Genomic DNA, 15,812 nt, shown 5'->3' on the forward strand with positions numbered 1-15,812 from the left:
ATTTTGTAGTTTCTATAGAAGAATGAAACATTTGAATTGGGTGCATCATTTTCCATTTATTGGATAAAGATTGTCATGTATGCATCAAGTTTCTTTTGGAAAGGTCCTAAAAGGAGAAGGAAGGCTAGAATGTAAACAAGCGTCTATTATTGAATTCACCCGGCCCGACAATATCCATTTTAGGAAGGCCCAGTGCCAAAGTCACCGAATGGGTAAGTCGCCAATTGTAAGAACCCGACCCAAGAAGTTTAGATTAAATAAATAAGTAAATGATAAAAAGGTAAAATTAACAGGTTTCGTTGACGAAGGCCCTCATGCTGTTTGTCGTCGAAATTCAGAGCCTCGTCGACGAAGAGGTACCGAGCGAGTTGTAAAATATTAGAATAGGGTTTGTTGCCGAAAGTAACAGTTTGTCAACGAAATGCTTAGATGGTTCATCGATGAATTAGATTGGGTCAAGAGTCTATAAATAGGATATTTTGGTTGCTTCATTGCTAAGAAACTCAAATTCTCCCCCCCCCCTCTCTTTAGAACTCGAAGGAGACTCTTTTCTAAGATCTCGGGCCGTTTGTTACCCGAATCAACGATCCGACGTTGCTACGTGGATTAGGAGGAGAATCTCTACGTTTATAGCAGATCAGATATTTGTTCTGAGGATTTTTGAGTTTTATCCCTAAATCGAGGTGAGGGTCTAAATCTGTTTTCGGTTCGGTAGATTTGTAGTAGGTAGGATTGTATTGAAGTATTGTTCTTTGGTTTTTAGGGTTTGGGAACTCGGTTTGCTGTTTTGGAGCCATTTAGTTCGTGTTTCAGTTTTTGAGGAAAGGTAAGGGGATTCTGTTTATATTAGTTATTTGTGAAATCAGAATCGGTAAAACTGTGGTTTACGATTATACAGATGTTTTGGTTACTTATTTAGGAAAATCTATCGGGTGAAATTACAGGATTTTTGGGTTTACGATTTTTGGGAAAATTAGGGTTTTGGGTATCATCTTAGTTTTGGTTGGAAAATCATATTTTGAATAAATTGTATTATAGGGATGATCGTACCTTTATTTATGTTAAACTGTATTCTTGAAGTAATTATGATGTAATTATTTATTTACCCAAATAAGTGTGACATGAACTTGTGTATTTAAATGATTTGAGTTGTGAATCTTTGAAATGAGATATAAGAACAAGAGTTCCAAATTGTTCCAGGTTTTATGAAAATGTCGAGTTAGAATAATATCGTAGAGGATATATCAAAGTGGGCTGGATTAAAACGCCGCAGGTTGAGATATTGAACCGAGTCGAAATAATACCGTAGGCGGTCGAGTCGGTTAACTACCGTAGGCTCAGATATCCGGCTTGAGGCCAAGGGTGTGAAATACCACCTATGATTCTGGTTTATCATCGAAGGGTGTGAGACACCATGTTTGTGCTGGTTAAACGCTGTGTTGGCTTATGCTATGCTAGATTATCGGGGGTGCCGTGTAATGCAGCCAGCTTAGGTCGAAGAGTGTGATGACACTGATAGATCGATGTGATTTTTGAACTATATTGGAATTGTATTGTGAAAATACTGGAATTGTGAAATGTTATGTTTTACTGTTGAAATAACACTCATGTGCCCACACATTGATATAACCTGATTCTCCCTTACTGAGAAGTGTCTAACCCCTATCATACAAATGTGTTTCAGGTCCTTCAAGTAGCCGAAACTAGCGTTCTAGCATGTTGAGAGCATGGTTGTTGGTTAGAGCTGTATAAGTACTTGTGAAAGTACTGAACTATGGCCGATGAGTCATTTTGGGTTGTGTAGACACCCAGGGTTATGTTTTATGTTGTGGTTCATTCTAGTATTGTTTTAGACTCTGGTATGGTAAGGAATGAATGTAATAGGTTAAATTATTCTGCTGCGTATTTTGTGTATGTGATTGTGTATAGGGTATACGTGAACCCTATCGGATCGGACCCTTATTTTGTGTAGTATCATGAATGGTTGTATGATATAGGGACATGATAGGCCACTAAATCACACCCTTGGGCCCATTTCCGGGTTTGGGGCGTGACACCAATCCCTAAAACAAATCATTAGATCTAGTAAAACGAATTGGGTCGTATAATATGCGGATGGCGTATAATTCGTCATTCCCATTTCAAGTATATATATATATATATATATATATATATATATATATATATATATATTTTTATTTATTTATTTATCATTCGATGAATAATTTATTTTGTAACATAATAACTAAAGTTATTTTTAAAATTATAATTTGATAAATTATTAAACACTTACTAGCCATGTCATGCCCTGAACTAGGAAATGGGATCTAGGAGTGAAAATGTAAACCAACCAATCCTTGTATCATACAAAACATCCAAGATACAGAGTAGTAGATGAGAGTTTGACCCCGTGGGGTTCCCAGATACTATGCACATCCAAACATACAGAATATACGCAGCGAAAATATAGTCATTCTATATACATACATTACCATACCAGAGTTTACACAAGGACATAATCAAGGTTCCATCAATAATTTACAAATGGGTGCCCAACATATCTCAAAACGGCAACCCCCAAAATACATATCCTAGCACTTACCCAAGCGCTACCCGTAGTACATTGACCACTATGTTCCCTACACCAGAACGCTAATTCCGGTTATTCGAAGAACCTGTAAAAATGTACATCCAGTAGGGGTGAGACACCTCTCAGTAAGGAAGAATACATGTTATATCGGTGTGTGACATTTGAGTGTTGTCATGATACAACATACACACAGTTAAATGCAGTTCCAGTACTAATTTTACACAGTGCATACACGCACACAAACACATGATCATCAATCCCGGTGTCGTCACACCCATCGACCCAAAGTCGGCCCATGACATATGGCGTTGGCCCGTAGCCAACCCGCGAACACTGCGCCATCGGCACATGATTAGTCCTCGACTCCCATGGCATCGTACCGGCGCTAAACTGGTGGATCCACACCCTTTGGCCTGATCTATTAGAATAGGCTCACGCCCATAGAGCCGGACACTCTGCCAATCTATGGCCAGCGATTTCATATGCCCTCGGATATAGAGCCGGACACTCTCAGTACCTGGAACAATTCGGAACCGCGTTCCTACTAGCATTTCAACCAATCGCACACGCACATGCATGCTCAAATAACCAAACAAACCATACCCATTTGGTAATCTAAAATCATGGTTTTCCAAACAAATACAGTTTAAACAAGTAAAGGTACGACCATCCCTATAACACAGTATAAATTAACATATACACTAGGTTTTCAACAAAACCAGGGATGCAGCCCGTCCTCCCATTTTTTCCAAAACTGTAATCATGAAAAACTCATAGTTTTTCCTGTTAAATCCCCTCAAATGAGTAGCCAAAACACACACTAAATCATGAACCACAGTTCTAATGAGTCCGATTTAAAAAATAATCGATATAAACACAATTTTCCTTACCTTTTCCTTGTATAGCAAATCTCGAACTCTAAGGCCCCTAAACAGCAAATCGAGTTTCAAAGCCTACAATCAACAGTACAGAATATACTCACAAGATTGTTTCCTACAAAACTATCGGATCAGAATTGAAAATCGCGCCTTACCTCAATTTTACGCAAAAACCCGAAAATCTCTGAAACGAGATTTCGATCTGTAGAACTTGTAGAGAATCCTTCCACAATTCTCGTGGTAACTTCAGATTTACTATTCTCGTGACGAACGACAAAGAAATCTAGAGAGAGAGAGAGAGAGAGAAGATTTTTAAGTTTTCTTAACTTGGAAGTAATGAAACTTCTATTTATAACCCTTTGATCCACCCACTTCTCGTCGACGAATTGCATCCTCATTGATGAGGCTCTATAGTCTTCTCGTCGACGAGACTAAGACCTCGTCAACAAGTTTGGGATCTTCGATTTTCTGAAACCCCTCGGCTTCTCGTCGACGAGCCTCTAAACTTCGTCGACGAGACTTACATGGACTTCGTTGACGAACTCTGGCTTCATCGATGAATCCTGATAAATTCCCAATTTGCCCCTATTTTATTTAGTCAAACTCATATATCACGGTTTGAGTTCTTACAATCTCTCATCCTTACAAAAATTTCGTCTTCGAAATTTGCAATCTATCATTCACAACTCATTTATACAACTGAATACACACACGTAATACTGACAAGAAACTGACGACTACTGCAGCACAGCCCCATCATACACATACACATACACATACATACTCTCATTTATGGTGGATGAATACCGTGGTTACATATACACTCATCTCATGAGTTCATAATATAACACTCCCGACAACTAACTACCTATCCCAACCCAAAGTAAGATAACATACAAGTACTCAAAACAACCGTGGATACTTCCGGCGTATTTTCATTTCTAGTTCCCAAGAAGCTTCCTCAATTTCGTGGTTCCGTCACAATACCTTCACTAATGGTATCTCTTTAGTACGAAGCTTCTGAACTTTACGGTCCAGAACCTGAACAGGTATCTTCTCATATGCTAAAGTATCTCTAATTTCCAACTCATTGTAGCTGATAACATGTGAAGGATTCAACACGTACCTCCTCAACATGGATACGTGAAACACATCGTGGATCCTCGAGAGTGCTGGAGGTAATGCAATCCTGTAGGCTACCGGACCCACTAGCTCAAGAATCTCGAATGGTCTGATATACCTCGGGCTCAGCTTGCTCTTCTTTCCAAATCTCATCACCTCTTTCATCGGAGCGATACGCAGAAATACCTTACTCCCCACCTCGAACTCTAAATCACGGCGGCGAACATCTGCGTAACTTTTCTGCCGACTCTGAGTTGATCTAATCCTCTCTCAGATCAAACCAAACTTCTCAGATACCTGCTGCACAAGTTCAGGCCCTAACACCTGACGTTCACTAACCTCATCCCAACATAAAGGAGATCGACACCTCCGACCATACAAAGCCTGAAACGGTGCCATCCCGATACTAGCCTGGAAGCTGTTGTTATAAGCGAACTCTATAAGTGGCATAAACTAGATCCAACTACCACCGAAGTCTAAAACACAAGCCCGCAACATATCTTCCAAGATCTGTATTGTCCTCTCCAACTGTCTATTAGTCTAAGGGTGGAACGCTGTACTGAAAGTAAGCTTCGTCCCTAGTGCCTCCTGCAACCTCGTCCAAAATTGAGAAGTAAACCTCGGATCTCGATCTGACACAATGGATACCGGTACTCCGTGCATTCTCACAATCTTATGCACGTACATATCAGCTAACATATTCAAAGGATAACCAATCTTCATCGATATGAAATGAGCAGATTTCGTCAATCTATCTACGATCACCCAAATAGCATTTTGCCCGTGAAGTGTTGGTGGCAATTTGGTCACAAAATCCATAAAAATATGTTCCCATTTTCACACCGGAATAGGCAAAGGCTGCAACGGTCCTGTCGGTTTCTGATGTTCAACTTTCACCTGTTGACACGTCAAACATTGCCCCATGAACTGAGCAATCTGTCTCTTTATACCAGACCATCAAAAGGTCTCGTACAAGTCACGATACATCTTTGTACTACCAGGATGTACTGTATACAAAGAACGATGCGCTTCCTCTAGAATCGTCCGTCTGATCTCGTCGTCGTTCGGAACACATAACCGAGTCCCAAACCTCAGCACACCTCCCTTAGAGATGTTAAACTTTGTAGCCAGTCTCCGCTGTACCTTTTCCATAATCTCAGCTAATTTTGCATCACTAGCTTGCGCGACTTTTATACGTTCAAACAAAGTCGACTAGACCACCAAACTAGCAAAGAATGCTTGATGATCACCAAACACCAACTTTATATCGGAGCTCTCCAAATCCTGTCTGATGTGACACTGAGTTACAATCGTAGATACAGCCGTAGGTCCTGACTTCTGACTCAACGCATCGGTTACCACATTAGCTTTTCCCGAGTGATAGCTGATGGTGCAATCGTAGTCTTTAATTAACTCAAGCCACTGTCTCTGCCTCATGTTCAACTCCTTTTGCGTGAAGAAATACCTGAGGCTTTTGTGGTTAGTGAAGATCTCACATTGCACACCATACAAGTAGTGTCGCCAGATCTTCAGTGCATATATAACAACAGCCAACTCTAGATCATGCGTAGGATAATTCTTCTCATACTCTTTCAATTGCCGAGAAACATAAGTTACTACCTTACCCTGCTGCATAAGCACACATCCCAGACCCTTTAGAGACGCGTCACTATAAATCACAAACCCACTATCCCCCGAGGGAATGGTCAACACTAGAGCAGTAGTAACCAACCGGTGCTTCAACTCCTAAAAGCACTGCTCACAATCACTGGTCTACTCAAACTGCATCCCTTTCCTAGTCAAACGAGTCAGAGGCCCAAATAGTTAGAAAAACCTTCCATGAATCGACGATAATAACCTGTCAGTCCTAGAAAACTTCAAACCTCCTGCACAATTTTCGGTCTCATCCAGTCAACCACAACTTCAATCTTGTTAGGATTAACTGATATACCATCATCAGTAACGACATGGCCTAAGAATGCAATCTGACTCAACCAAAATTCACACTTCTTCAGTTTAGCATACAACTTCTTCTTCCGTAGAATTTGTAATACTAACCTCAGATGATTCTCATGCTCTTCTGAACTCCTCGAGTATACCAAAATATCGTCAATGAATACCACCACAAATCGGTCCAGGTACTCATGGAAAATCCTATTCATCAAATCCATAAATACCGTCGGAGCATTCGTTAACCCAAAAGGCATGACCAAAAACTCATAGTGGCCATATCTGGTTCGAAAAGCCATCATCGCTACATCCTCAACTCTAACCCTCACCTTATGATATCCTGACCGCAAGTCAATTTTTGAAAAGACTTGCGTCCCTTGCAACTAGTCAAAGAAATCATCGATACGAGGTAAAGGATAGTAATTCTTCACAGTTACCTTGTTCATCTCACTGTAATCAATGCACAAACGCATCGGCCCGTCATTTTCTTCACAAACAAAACTAGAGCTCCCCAGGACAAAACACTAGGTCGAATGAATCCCCTGTCCAGTAATTCCTGTAACTGCTCCTTCAACTCTCGAAATTTTGCTGGAGTCATACGGTACGGAGCTTTAGAGATCGGTGCCTTGTCAGGCAGCAACTTTATAGCGAACTCCACCTCATGATCCGGAGGTAAACCAGGTAAATCATCTAGAAACACATCTGAGAACTCGCTGACTACCCAAATATCCTCGAGCCTCAACTCATCCCACGGCGGTTCCTCCACACAAGTTAGGTATCCTTGACATCTGTCCAAGAGTAGCCTCCTTGCCTGCAATGCTAATAGAATCTGTGGCGCTAGACGCACACATGTTCCCTCGAATTCATACTCCTGCTCCCCAAGAGGTCTGAAAACTACTACCTTCCTACGACAGTCGATCACAGCATAAGTGGAGAACAACCAATCCATCCATAGAATGATATCGAATCCTGACATGTCGTATACAACAAGATTCGCCGGTAGCAGCTTCCCCTGGATTACTACTAGGCAATCTACCAACATATTCCCACAGAAAGATACACTCCTAGATGGCGTAACCACTAATAACACCTCGTTCATGACTTGGGTCTCAACCCCATACCGTCCAACAAAATTCACAGATATAAAAGAATGGGTTGCACCTGAATAAAAAAAAACAGAAGCCTTAGGTACTGTCCTCTTCCTCGATTCTTGATCCACCTCGTCCTCTTGGATATCGGTCTCAATCACCGTGGCCTTATTCACCAACACCGAGAACTCGCAGATCTGAAGCATACCCACCAATCTGCAAATATCCTTCCTCAGGCCATTCTTAAAACTCCGAGTCTTCTCATATTCGCTCGAGATCAAACATGGCACAAAGCGGGACAACTCTATATACCGAGCCGCTTACTCCTGCACCGTCATACTCCCCTGAGTCAAAGCAGAAAACTCATCCGCCTTCGCATCACGTACAGAAGCCGGGAAGTATCTATCAAAGAACACCTCATTGAAACGGCTCTACGTCATCTCCTCAGGACCAGCCCTCTGCTTCTCCAACAGTCTCATCGCAGTCCACCATTGACCCGCCTCCTTAGATAGCTGAAAGGTAGCATAGAGGACTCGCTGCCTATCTGTGCAGTGCAGGACCTCTAAGATCCAAGATCCTCTCAGTCTTCTCCACCTAATCCTCTGCTATCGTTGGGTCAAGTCCTCCAAAGAACGTTGGAGGGTGCATGCGTGTGAACCTCTCAATGGTGCACCTCGCAGCAGTAGGAGAGCGCTCGCGTCTCCTCACACTCCACCTGATCTCCCATAACACCTGCCTCGTCAAATCTCGAGGCACAGAAGGGGACTTATCACTCGCAGTCTCCTCGGAACCACTTCTCAGGTCATTATCCTTGGGTTCCATTTTGCGGCACAATAGGAATCTATCAATATTCCTACAACTCATACAGTTAACACAATGATGTACTAATCGTGTTAACTACTCCCTGCCAGGTCCAGGTCTGTCCTATCGCACCGACACGAAAGTCATCAATGATTTGCCTTGTTTTTAATGAAATCGTCATCCTAGGAAAAACATGGAATACCGTCGATAAATCCTGGTCTAGCAACCGAACAACCCTCAACCAACTCTACCCATATCTAACATTCTATACTCTGGTATGTACTCATAGTTAAGCCTAACCAAGTCTACAAGACCTAACAATCTGGTTAGTTCTGATACCAAGTTGTCACGCCCCGAACCTGGAAATGGGACCCAAGGATAAAAATGTAAACCAACCAGTCCCTGTATCATACAAAACATCAAAGATATAGAGCAACAGATGAGGGTCCGACCCCATGGGATTCCCAGGCACCCTATACACATCCAAACATACATAATATATGCAGCGAAAATACGGTCATTTTATATACATATAGTACCATACCAGAGTCTACACAAGGATAGAATCAAGGTTCCATCAATAACGTACAAACGGGTGCCCAACATATCTCAAAACGGCAACCCACAAAATACATGTCCTAGCACTTACCCAAGCGCTACCCGCAGTACATCGGTCACTACGCTTCCTACACCAGGACGCTAGTTCTGGTTACTCGAAGGACCTGTAAAAATGTACGTATAGTAGGGTGAGACACCTCTCAGTAAGGAAGAACACAAGTTATATCAGTGTGTGACATTTGAGTGTTATCATGATACAACATACACGCAGTTAAATGCAGTTCCAGTACTAATTTTACACAGTGCATACATGCACACATACACATGATCAACAATCCCGGTATCATCACACCCATTAGCTCGAAGCCAGCCCATGACATACGGCATTGGCCCGTAGCCAACCCGTGAACACGACGCCACCGGTACATGGTTAGTCCCCAACTCCATGGCATCGTATGCCGCTAAACTGGTGGATCCACACCCTTCGGCTTGATCTGTCGGAATAGGCTCACGCCTTTGGATATAGACCCGAACACTCTGTCAATCTATGACCAGCGATTTCATACGCTCTCGAATATAGAGTTAGACACTCTCAGTACTTGGAACAATTTGGAACCGTGTTCCTACTAGCATTTCAACCAATCACACACACACATGCATGCTCATATAACCAAACAAACCACACCCATTTGGTAATCTAAAATCATGGTTTTTCAAACAAATACAGTTTAAACAAGTCAAGGCACGACCATCTCCATAACACAGTATAAATCAACATATACACTAGGTTTTCAACAAAACTAGTAGGCCTGGCAAAACGGGTTCGGGCGGGTCGCCAATAGGCCGGGTCATAACCGGGTCGGGTCATAAACGGGTTGGGATTAAACGGGTCACAAACCTATAAACCCTCACCCGCCCGTTTATTAAACAGACGGGTTACGGGTTATCCGTTTAAAAAAACCATATAATTATTTTAAATTTTAAAAGCAAAATAAAGTCATGATCCTCTTTCTTCCACGCCTCTCTCCAGTCTGGTGTGTCAGTCTCAGTCTCAGACTCTCGGCCCCTTTTCCTTCCCTCCAGTCAACCAAGTCTTTTCGTTCACGCCAATGACACCTAGCACCATCTTCCAAGCTCTCTCTCTCGTTCTTGTTGTTGCTCTTCTTCTTCTTCAGGCGTTCAATGGCTGAATTGATTCCCGATTTTAGCTCGGGGGGGAGTGAGCTAATCAGAAGCCGAGCACAAATACATCCCCCTGTCGCCGATGCACCGCCATCATCACTGCCGAAAGCACTTGAGCTCATCAACCACCTTATCTCTCTCCTCCTCCTTGCCTCCCTTTCTGTCAAGTCGTTCGTCGAGCGGTGGCGGGTTCTCTGGTCGAAACTCTCGTCTCTCATCTCTCGGTTGAAGCTTGAAGGAGGAGGAGGAGAAGAAGAGGAAGGAGCAGGACTAGGGCAAGGAAGATTGAGAACAGTATGAGCTCGGGGGCCGCCATGGAAGACCCAGCGGAGCAGGCGAACAGGAGGATTGGAAGAGGCTGCCGTTGCCGAACAGGAGGATTGGAGGAGGCAGTCGCGAATAGGATTTAGGGTTTCTTCATTTCTCTAGGGTTTTATATTTTTATTGAATAGGAAGCAAGTGAACGGGTCACTCGCCGGGTGGCTCGACCCGAACCCGGGTTGACCCGTTTATGAATGGGCGGGTCATGGGTTGACCCGTTTATAAACGGGTTGGCTTTCATGAATCTGGACCCGTTTTAATTGGGCGGGTCGCAGGTGACCCGTCGGGTCTGGACCCGTTTTGCCAGGCCTAAAAACTAGGAATGCAGCCTGTCGCCCCCTTTTTTCCAAAACTGTAATCATGAAAAATCCATAATTTTTCCTGTTAGATCCCCCCAAATGAGTAGCCAAAACACACATAGGACCGTGAACTATAGTTCTACCGAGTCCGATTTAAAAAATAACCGATATAAACACAATTCCCCTTACCTTTTCCCTGTATAGCAAATCCCGAACTCTAAGGCCTCTAAACAGTGAACCGAGTTCCAAAACCTACAATTAACAGTACAAAATATACTCACAAGATTGTTTCTTACAAAACTACCGGATCAGAATTGAAAATCGAGTTTTACCTCGATTTTACGCCAAAACCTGAAAATCTCTTAAACGGGATGCCGATCCGTAAAACTTGTAGAGAATCCTTCCACAATCCTCGTGGTAACTTCAGATTTACGATTCTCGCGACGAACGACGAAGAAATCTAGAGAGATAGAGAGTAGGGAGAGTTCTAAAGAGAGAGAGAGAGAGAGAGAGAGAGAGAGAGAGAGAGAGAGAGAGAGAAGATTTTTAAGTTTTCTTAACTTGGAAGTAATGAAACTTCTATTTATAGCCATTTGACCTGCTCACTTCTTGTCGACAAATTGCATCCTCGTCGACGAGGCTCTATGGTCTTCTCGTTGACGAGACCAAGACCTCATCAACTAGTCCGGGATCTTCGATTTTCCGAAACCTCTCGGCTTCTCCTCGTCGACGAGTCTCTGAACTTCGTCGATGAGACTTACATGGACTTCGTCGACGAACTCTGGTTTCGTCGATGAATCCTGCTAAATTCCTAATTTGCCCCTCTTATTTCTTCAAACCCATATATCACGGTTTGGGTTCTTACAAACCAACCTTAAATTATATATATTTACTTCTTAAGATCATTAATTTAAGGAATTTGTTTTCATCATGAGAATTGGGTATTTAAACTTGAGTTTAAAAGAGGACTTGGGATTGACCTAGAGGCATATATTGTAGTGCTAGTGCGAGAGTTGGGATGGGAGCGTTAGGTTGGACTTTAACCAATTGGATTTATATTGATAAAATTATCTATGAATTTGAATATTAGTTATTGACAGACTAATAGATATTTATGGGATAAAACTTGAAATTCGGTAATTGACTCATTTATGGATGAAAAACAGAAAAAAAAAAACTTTAATCATATTTAATTCATTGAACATATAGATGGGTTATAAGCTAGTTTAAGCAAGTTAAATTAGGTAGGAATGAATGAATTTTATCTGTTTTGAATTTTATCTGTTTTATCATGTTTTAATAAGCTCTTCATATGGTTCAAACTTGCATTATCATTTCTTACCTGTGCTCTTTGATTTCCTCCTCTGGAAAGAGAACCTTTGGAAAAATGTTCAGTGCTCTTTTCTCTTAGTAGCAATTATTTTTATTTATAAATTTTTAAAACCCAATTAATTAATATAATTAGGGAGCTGTCCCATGAACAGTGTTTCAAAATCAACATAACCACTGTTTCACAACCTCGCCTCTGGCAACGAAACACCCTATGTTCTTCCTGTCAATTCTCATCGGACTCTTCATCCGCACCATCATTTCCCTCACCAACCCTTTCACCGGCGACTCCCCTCTCACAACGCTGTGCTTTCCCGACCCGCAAACCACCGTCACCTCCGCGGGAACCATCCATTTCCCGGATCTGAACCTCCTCCGCGCCTCCTCTACCCACTGCAGAATCACCAAATAAGCACACCCCAAATGCATTCCGTGCAAATCCAACTTCGCCTCCGACGAATTCCATTCCATTGCATCCGCCAAAACCGACGAATCCACCAGCTCCCGAACTAGCATAGCCTCGCCGCCGTTCAAAGTCTCCACCAATTGTTCGATCGAAAGAGGAAGGTTCTTGGGATATTGAAGCTTTAATGACATTGCTTGGCAGGAATTCAAGGCCGAATTGTAGGTCCTGATCGAGAAGGGAATGCCTGAATCCTTCATTCTTCGAAGCTGCTTAACCATTTCAGACTGCCTGTTATGGACTCCGTATGATGAGAGAATCATGTTTGAGCAGATTGTGTCCATTGCAAACCCTTCGTTTTCCATTTGGGATATGATTCTGTTCATGTCCTCGAAGAACCCTAATTTCCCGTAAGCGTGCACGACAGACCTGAACTCGAACACTGACGTTTTGAGCCCCGAGCTTCTCATCTCCTTCATCACACTCTCCGCCTCGCGAGGCAGATCCAAAACGCAGAGGCATTTGACAATCGATTCAAAAGCTCGTTGCTTTACATAGACGGAAGAAGAACTAGACGCCAGTTGCTTCAACCGCTCGTAAGAATCGAAAAACCCTCGTTTCGAGCCCTGCTTGGAGTGAGAATCGATCAGAGTGCAGTAGAAGAGAGCTAGATCTCGTTCCCGATCTCCTAGTTTCGAAACTGCTTCGTAAACTAGGGTTTCGGCTTCGTTCAATCGGTGGTGTTGGTACAACAAAGCCACGACGTCTGCAACTAGCTTCGGATTGTAGCTGAACCATGAAGCCTCGGTTATTCTACAGTATAGCTGCAAACAATAAGGCTCCGTTTGGATTATGTATTTGGCATTTTGTACTAGAAATATCATTTTATTAAGATCCCATTTGAAACTTATAAAATATTAAAAAAAGTAAAAAAAAAAATACAAAAGAATTTATTTTTTAGTTATTAAGGAAAAATAAAAAAATACTAAATTAATAAACAAAAATTTAATTTTATACATCATTAATATTTAAAAATTTTAAAAATCAAAATCAAATTAAAATAAATTTTATTTGTACTAATAAGATACAACTTATATAAGAGAAATGCAATGGAACGTTAATTTTAAAATTTTATTCTTTCTAACACAAATTTATTTTATCCAAACATTCTAAATTTTTTATTATAAGTTTTGGATGTCAGCAAGTCTTATAAAATTTTAGAATTTTTAGATATCAAAATTTGATTTCCAAAAAAAAAAATCCTTTAGAGTGCCTTTGGTTTAAGCATTGGTGTGACTAAAAAGTATCATAAAATTGAATTGATTATGATGATTATTCTATCTCATAAATTTTAAAGCTTAAATATAATTGACTAATACAATAAAGGAAGTTTAGTATGAGTTGAGACTTTACAATGATAGGGCTATTTGCCTTTTCATTATTATTATTATTATTATTATTGATGACGAGCCCTTTGGACCCTCCCGGTGTAACACTAAATTCACGGCTCAGCATTATTATTATTATTATTATTATTATTATTATTATTATTATTATTATTCGTAAGATAGGTTGCCTGAATGATACCTAAGTTATCAATAAGAGACAACAAATAAAACTAATAAAATTAATTTAACTTAATTAAGTATTTATATTTGGTGCACGAAAGCAAAATATAAGACAAGTTAAGAGATTAATTATAAGTATGTTTTGCGTTTTAAAAATGAAGGTTTTATAATAAAGGTTAAATCAAATAAGTTTAGATTAGATAATTTATGTTAATTTTTATTTTTTAGATCATTTATATAAAAGTATTAACTCAATATCTTAAACAATCAAAATATGGCAGTTTAATCAAAATATGGCATTCTTGACATTTGCATTAAAGTTTTTTTTTCTATTAATTTTTTGTTGGAATTTTTATTATCATTCCAAAAATAATAATTTTTAATAAATAATTTAAACCAGAGATTTATATCTTCAAACTTTATATATATATATATATAGTACACAGTGCCCAAACTCAGCCTAATTTTTGTGAAGTGTTTAATTTTAATTTTTAAAAACTTAAATTAAAATTTATATGAATTTGAAGGAAATATAACGTTTTTTTTTTAAAAAAATAAATATATGCCAATTTTATTGAAGATTGAAATCTACATACCCAAACACGGGAGTAATATATCTTAAGGAGAGAGACTTACAGGGAGGGCGAGGGAGGAGAGGTGGGGGTGCGCGGTGGCGGGGGAGAGCAGATGGGAGAGGGCGTTGAGAGCTACTGATTTGGGAGAAGAAGCTACGAATTTACAGATTAAGCGATTGGCGGCGGCGTCATCGTCGGCGGCGATGGCTAGGGAGGAGAGGAAGCGCTGGCCTTGTTTGCTTAATGAGCATTTGGTGGTTAATCGGACTGCCGCCGGTGGGCGCCCGGCGTTCCACGACGGTGGCCGGCACAATAGTTGAGTCACTACCACTACTGCTGCCATTTCGCTGAGCAATAATTGTTGCGAGAGAAATTCAAGAACGAAATTACCTCCCCCTATGTTGAGGAGATAGATCCTTTATCTCTAGCCCACCTCAACCCCTAGACCCTGCATCCTGCTTACCGAGCAGTGGGCTCTGCCATTTTAGGGTCTTCGAACTTCTAATTGAATCTGGAGGTAGATGACGCTCGGTTTTTTTAAATAGAATTCTTCCTTCCTCTTGCAACCCATTAATAAGAGTACGTTGAATTTAGAAACATGAATTTCATATTATATTTATAAGTTTGAATATAAATATAATGTTTTTATTTTTTTACTGATTAAGTAAATTTACAACAATCACATAAAAAGATAGTTATTTTTCATTCCGATATACCCAAAATATATCACCCACCTAGAGAAGGTTAGAGCGTAGCATTAATAAAGAGAGTTACCGCCCAAGTCAATCGTCACGTCGGAACAATTGACGTTCACCTTATAATGGCTAAAGTGATCCATGCCAACGGATAATAATAGGAGCGATTCATGCCTACGCTATAACTCATCAATAAATGACATACTACTCAGGTGTTACTGAGCATCATCCCCTTGTGAGGAGGGATGAGCGGATGGATCAACCAACGAATTTGCAAATTGATCATCGAATGAGGTAGGCGATCTAATAATACTAAGGAATTAATAAAAAAATGAAACCACACATCTATGCATAAAAATAAAATGAAATTAAAAATAATAAAAAAATTGATGACAAAAGATACTTTACCCCCTGGAGGTTTGGTAAAAAGATCAAAAGATAACTCCCAAGGTG

At 40.6% G+C, this 15,812-nt stretch overlaps 1 protein-coding gene across 1 annotated transcript; it reads right to left on the reverse strand.

Moving 5' to 3' along the window:
- Positions 1–12,167: 12,167 nt before the first annotated feature.
- On the reverse strand, positions 12,168–15,273 carry LOC131156604 (pentatricopeptide repeat-containing protein At2g17033). The gene is made up of 2 exons (XM_058110417.1): positions 14,726–15,273; positions 12,168–13,345 (listed from the first exon to the last, which is right to left on the reverse strand). Exons 1-2 carry the CDS (start codon positions 15,005–15,007, stop codon positions 12,284–12,286), a joined length of 1,344 nt encoding a protein of 447 aa, XP_057966400.1. The 5' UTR covers positions 15,008–15,273; the 3' UTR covers positions 12,168–12,283.
- Between the last annotated feature and the right edge of the window lie 539 nt (positions 15,274–15,812).

Source organism: Malania oleifera, chromosome 5 (assembly GCF_029873635.1).
Source record: "Malania oleifera isolate guangnan ecotype guangnan chromosome 5, ASM2987363v1, whole genome shotgun sequence".
Taxonomy (NCBI): domain Eukaryota; kingdom Viridiplantae; phylum Streptophyta; class Magnoliopsida; order Santalales; family Ximeniaceae; genus Malania; species Malania oleifera.

What these genes read in the sequence shown, in the direction of transcription:
- LOC131156604 (XM_058110417.1), bottom strand. Translation starts at nt 15,007, where the DNA reads ATGGCAGCAGTAGTGGTAGTGACTCAACTATTGTGCCGGCCACCGTCG. An exon ending in TCTCCTCCCTCGCCCTCCCT is followed by an intron (nt 13,346 to 14,725) that starts GTAAGTCTCTCT and finishes TATTGTTTGCAG; the next exon opens with CTATACTGTAGAATAACCGA.